This window comes from Bufo gargarizans, chromosome 2 (genome assembly GCF_014858855.1).
Source record: "Bufo gargarizans isolate SCDJY-AF-19 chromosome 2, ASM1485885v1, whole genome shotgun sequence".
Lineage (NCBI taxonomy): Eukaryota > Metazoa > Chordata > Amphibia > Anura > Bufonidae > Bufo > Bufo gargarizans.
In genome coordinates this window covers 233,592,399-233,598,398 of record NC_058081.1, presented here as the reverse complement: position 1 = coordinate 233,598,398, position 6,000 = coordinate 233,592,399, and the positions used below count along the sequence as shown (strand labels likewise).

Genomic DNA, 6,000 nt, shown 5'->3' with positions numbered 1-6,000 from the left:
CCAAGCATGCGACGTTTCAATCCTCTCAATGGGATTTTCCTCAAGCAGCTGCTTGAGGAAAATCCCATTGAGAGGATTGAAACGTCGCATGCTTGGTGAATAAAGTTTTTTCATTTTTCTTACTACGTGGATGTGCTGCGGAATTCTTTTATTTTATATCGTTGGAGGTGGATCGCCTACTCAGCCGCTGGCACTCCGAGTATACTACACAGACAGTGGTGCTGCCCACATTCCTTTTTTATATATATATATATATATATATATATATATGTTTTACATAAAAACATGATTTAAACAACATTTTCTGTTCTGATTACCTTTCTTTAACAGGAATAAAGCTGCTATTGTTCTATATATTATTCTTTTCTAAGCAGCTGTAAAGCTAAGCAGCTGTAAGTATACAGCAATCTTCTATATATCTAACGTGTAATTGTATATTGGAAAATATTATTTAATCATTCAGAAGATAGCATTTACAGTACTGGCTTGCTCAGGATAGCTGGATTGTGTGCTGGAAGTATTCTGCAGCATGTGCGTCCTTCTCCTGGGATCACACAATAAGCCAGTCTAGTCGTAGCATATGTCCTGTGTTCAGTGTAATGGTTTTACCAGTAAAGAGTTTCCATTTGTCTACTCACTTTCATTTATGAAAACCAAACGGTAACTGCCATGTGACAGTCAGCAGCCACTGTCGAGTGTTTCATTATGTCAGAGATTGTCCGTGACACCACCAGTGTAACTAGAAAGAGACATTTGTCATTACCATCACACATATTTAATAGTCCTTTCATAATGTCAGGACGGCATGTATAATACACATTTATTGTAAGTCTCCTTGACATTCGTCTCCCAGCAGGTTTACAGGTTGTATGGCCTATGTAATATTTCTATCAGATATTTTACAAACGCCTGCATAAGATATTCTATTATGTACACAATCAAATGGACCGCAGTTGTCTAATAACTAATAAAATGTTTTAATGAAGAGCCCTGCTTTCTCTTCAAGATTCTCAACCACTCTTGTCCAGATTACATTATGAAGGGCTGTATTTGGGCACTCAAGTGCCTGTTCTGCAGCAGCCTAGAATTCATATAGTGCAGATACCTGTATGCTGAGAGCTCTGCCCAATCATAAAAACAGAAGGCATACACGGTTTTCTCCTCTGTTATGGGGGCACTGTGGTATCTTCCCCTATTCCGAATTTGTATGTATGTTTATGTCGCTACGTATAACTGTATTTGGTTATTTTTCAGCTGTTTTGGAAAGCTTTTTTTATTACTCTTTTGCTGAGTAGTAACCTATGTTTAGCTCTATAAAATGTCTATTTTGTATTCATATAAAATGTATATATGCAGGGGCAGATTTATCAAACTGGTGTAAAGTAGAACTGGCTTAGTTGCCCATAGAAACCAATCAGATTCCACCTTTCATTTTTCACACCTCCTTTGAACAATGAAAGGTGGAATCTCTCCCATATACTGTACGTGTGTAAAAAAAAAAAAATCCTATGTGTGTGTTTATATGTGTGCTTACCTTTTGTCCAATTCTTAGTTGAATCTCATGCAGAGTTATGGTTAGGATTTAAGGCCCCCATAATATGTTGGATTGGCCACCGGTGACCTAAGCGTTTATGATTATCCATTGATCAAATATGTAAAAGCCAAGTTAGGCTACTTTCACACTAGCATTTGCTGGATCTGGCAGGGTTCAGCAAAAACGCTTCCGTTACTGATAATACAACCATTTGCATCCGTTATGAATGGATCCGGTTGTGTTATCTTTAACATGGCCGAGACGGATCCGTCATGGACACAATTGAAAGTCAATGGGGGACCGATTTGTTTTCTATTGTGTCAGGGAAAACGGATCTGTCCCCATTAACTTGCATTGTGGGTCATGACAGATGACAGTCTAGCTCTGCATCCCATGACGGAAAGAAAACCGCAGCATGCTGCAGTTTGTTCTCCGGTACGGGAACACAACCAAATGGAATGGAATACATTTTGGAGCATTACGTTCTGTTCAGTTACATGTTATCCCTATTGACAATGAATGGGGAAAAAACTGAGGCTTTTTTTCTGGCATTGAGACCCTAGGACGGATCTCAATACCGGAAAATAGAAACGCTAGTGTGAAAGTAGCCTTAGACCTAAAACCCTTTTAAAATTGGCTGACATTCCCAAAAATTGCCTGCTCCCTGACCTGAATGACATTTACTTGCAGCAATTAACTCCTCTGTATGGGGATTAGTGATTGCTACTCTGACTGCCCAGAAATGATGATTTTATAAAAGATGAGCTCACCAACACATGAGTGTTTGCTTGTGCAGCGGGTAACAGTGGCACCATTTACATGGGGCAGTCATCAGGAATGTGTTTGTACAAAAGTTAATTCCTGTTAATTTCCCTGATCCTCAGCCAATGTAAAATGACCTTTAAGTTAAATTAGAGTTGTCATTAGCTCATATTTTACTTGCATTCCTGTCCGGCAAACATGTATTTCTGTTTTTTCCACCTGTTAGATGCCATGGTCACATTTCACGATGGAATCTGAGGGTTTAAATGTCCAGACACGCCAGTTCTAAAATTGTGGGCGTGGCATGGGTGGGGTTTAGGCTTAGAAAATGGTCTAAATGTAAGACAGCTTTGAAGCTGTCTTACATTTAGAATTGGTGCTGGATGCGCCAAAGTTATGGAGAGGCCCGCGCCTCTTCATAACTTCAGATCCACTGCCAGTTTAGGGCAAAAAGTTGCAAAAAAGAGATTTCATACGAGTAGGGTAGTGGCATAAAACTGAAGTCATATTTCTATACATATTCCCAGGTGCACCAAACATGCGGTTTGATAAATTTGATGCAAATTACAGCAACATAAGCTCAAGCTAAACCGATTTAAAAAATTCAGACTCAAAAATATGAACATTTACATTGAGCCCAGTTACTATGATGATGTCAAAATATAGACAAAATACAACATAAACCATAAGTATTTCAACAAGTATCTTTATTGGATTGTGCGCATTTTCCTGACATAAAAGAGCTCAATGGAGTCTGTAAACTTTCACGTCTACTATCTGTAAAACAGAATGTTGTCAAAGCAAAAGATCATGGAATTACCAAAAGCTAGTGTTAAAGAGGCTGGCCACCTTTTGTTTAGTTTTTTTGGACAAACCACCTTCCTGGCCAGAGATGCAATAGAGAAGAATACTTACCCAGATCAATGTCCTCTGCTTCCTCGTTTAGATCCCCTGCTATCCAAATTCACTTTGACGCAGCTGCAGCCAATCACTTGCCTCAGGTGTGACCTGCTCCCCTTGCCTCAACTCAGTTGGTCACATGACAGAAGGGGAGAGGTCACCTCTGCAGCCAGTGATTGGCTTCAGTGGCAGCAAAGGAGATGTTGACAGAGAGAGATTTGAGCAAGACAGCCAAGGACAGAGAGTAATGTAGCCGGACCCAGCACCAGGAGCAGGTATGCATATTTCACGTTTGCAGGTCTAGCAAGGAGGGGAGTTTTCAAAAACCTCCTAAAAGGTGCCCAACCCCTTTAAATCATTAGTGGAATACTGAGTCACAGTGTGTCCCTTGCTTTGCATTATTTTGTACACTTTTTGAACCATTACGATCAACATACAACTGTAACACAAAAGTCTCATAATCAGGTTGTCTTAAAAATACCATATTCAATAGTAGAATAAAAACTAAACATTAACAAGTAAACAGTTGTTTTAAACATCCCAATATTAACTTATAACTTACAAAAAGGAAGAGAACGAGGCACCTTAATAACATAGTTTAATAAATAAAAGCCTGAACGACCAGTCATTAACTTAACCCAGAAAATGAGGCTACATACAAACAACACTACACAAAGAAGTCTATAACCCCTTAACCCAGTCTATTCTTTGAAAGCTGTAATACAAAACGTGAAGTGGCTTCACTTTTCTAGAATATTCTTCGTACTACATTGTCTTGTATGCATTGGTACTTCCCATTGGAAAAAGGAATATTAATACAAGAAATGTACACAACGAAATAATATGAAATTGTCCACAGTACACCCAGCTCAGTCTATGCTGATAAAATTCTAGCCTGCTTCTCCCTTTGTTCATGGTGTCTCCTGTTCCTGCTCTTTTTGATCTCTTGGACATGTTTCCACTTTGCTCCTCCTTTATTGCGTTGTCTTTTCTTCTCCTTGTGCCACATCTGCTCGCAGTACTCATCCATGCTGAAGGTAGGGCTGCTTAGAAGTTGCAAATAATCCTTGTACCTCAGTCGTGACTCTGTTATTAACTCTCGGCCTCTAGCCTCATCCTCTTCCATCTTCTGGGTTTGTTCCATCTGCTCATTTTCTATCACTTTTACATTGAGCTTAACCAGGGTGTGAATAAATGTATGTTCTTGTGCTTTACAATAATATGTTCCAGAGTCCTTCTTTTGTAGACTGCGGATCAAAAGCCCATATTCTGTTTTAATGACTCTTTCATCAGATGTTATCTGTCAAACAAGAAAAAAAAATACTTTAAAAAATGCTCTTTCAAAGTAACTAACAAAACATATTGGGGGTCTTTTATCAAAGTCTTTGAAACCGAGCCCCTTTAATACTCCAGACCCTGACTGAAGTACATTTCAACCATCATTTACCACAGCTTCCTGGTGCAAATGTTTGTGAATTTTCCGGGGTTAATGGTCCTGCTCCCGCTATGCCCCCAACAGCACCGCACCACTCCTCCATGTTGAGGTCAGCGTGAAAATGCAACATACAATAAAGTTTTGTCCCCCATTATAATTTATGCAACTATAATTCATGTTATGTGGCAGATCTGTCTCTGTATGTCTATATATCTAGCATTTATCAACCTGTCTATCTATATACCACCTACCACAATTGCCAGTTCTAACTGACATTTGAAAATACATTTTAGCCTTACCATTGTAATTCTCTCCTATATGAATACCAAATTCAATGATATTTAACAAGAGTCACCATGACTAAGAACGCTTGGCTTTGTTTTAGACTAATTTTACAACTAACCATGCACATACTACAATGACTAATGTCTTAGTATATCTTATTACTGCAGTTTTCACCCTAAACAACCTATCTTCCTTTGATGTGGAACACATTCTTATGTTTAATTCATAAACAAGAGACAGTGGGATAAGAGGTCTACTACATCTAAAAGAGCAAGCAATTCAGGATGTCAGAATGAAGGTCATGAGTAAATTAACTGAATACAAGTCTTATAATCATATCAACAGCTATCTTTTATATGATCTGTATGGCATCAGTACAGTCTCTTCAAATGGCTGATCAACAGGGCTTTGATAGTTAGTCCCCCAACTATGTATATTGTCTATTCTGAGGATAGTCCATAAATACTCTAAACTGGGGAAATCCCTTATGATATAGTTCATGCCAATCTCTCTCTAACAAAGCTAGAACCAGCCCTGTATCTCATATGGATCCAGAGATCTTTCCATTCATTGCTCTGCTAGGTCTATATCAAGCTGGCAGATGAAGAGGAGTGTCTTTTCTGCTGTAGCTCAGGAGGTGTGTCCATTCCGCTGAAGCTCTCTCCCTATAGCAGCTCAGGAGACAGTTGAAGGATGAAACTGAGCATGTGCAGCCTTCTCAGTGGGCGGGACAGAGAGCAAAAAGCAGGTGGTGCTATGCATATATATTTTATTGAATAACTGAGTGGCTATATAAAATTTTGACTTACATGTAATTAAAAAAGTATTCAGATCCAGGTGCTGGTTTGAAAACAGTGGTATATTTTTTGTGGGACAACCCATTTAAAAGAGTTCCTATGTTTTGTACTAAAATAGTTTGTAGATCTTCATACATAGTACTGTAATTTGGTTTTAAAGCACAGATCCTGGCGATATTGAGGCAAATTCATCAATTCATCAATGCTTTTACACCATTTTTGAGGCACAAAAAAAATTACCATTCGCTCCACTAAAGTGACAAGAAAAATGGGTACATCTTAGCAGG

At 38.7% G+C, this 6,000-nt stretch overlaps 1 protein-coding gene across 1 annotated transcript in view; it reads right to left on the bottom strand.

The window, feature by feature from the left end:
* Window positions 1-2,986: 2,986 nt before the first annotated feature.
* Window positions 2,987-6,000, bottom strand: part of SEMA3D (semaphorin 3D) — a 164,296-nt gene continuing 161,282 nt past the window's right edge. Inside the window, exon 18 of the mRNA XM_044280111.1 lies at window positions 2,987-4,496. Within this exon, the coding sequence (XP_044136046.1) occupies window positions 4,071-4,496 (426 nt within the window). The 3' untranslated portion in view covers window positions 2,987-4,070. The remainder of the gene's footprint in view (window positions 4,497-6,000) is intronic.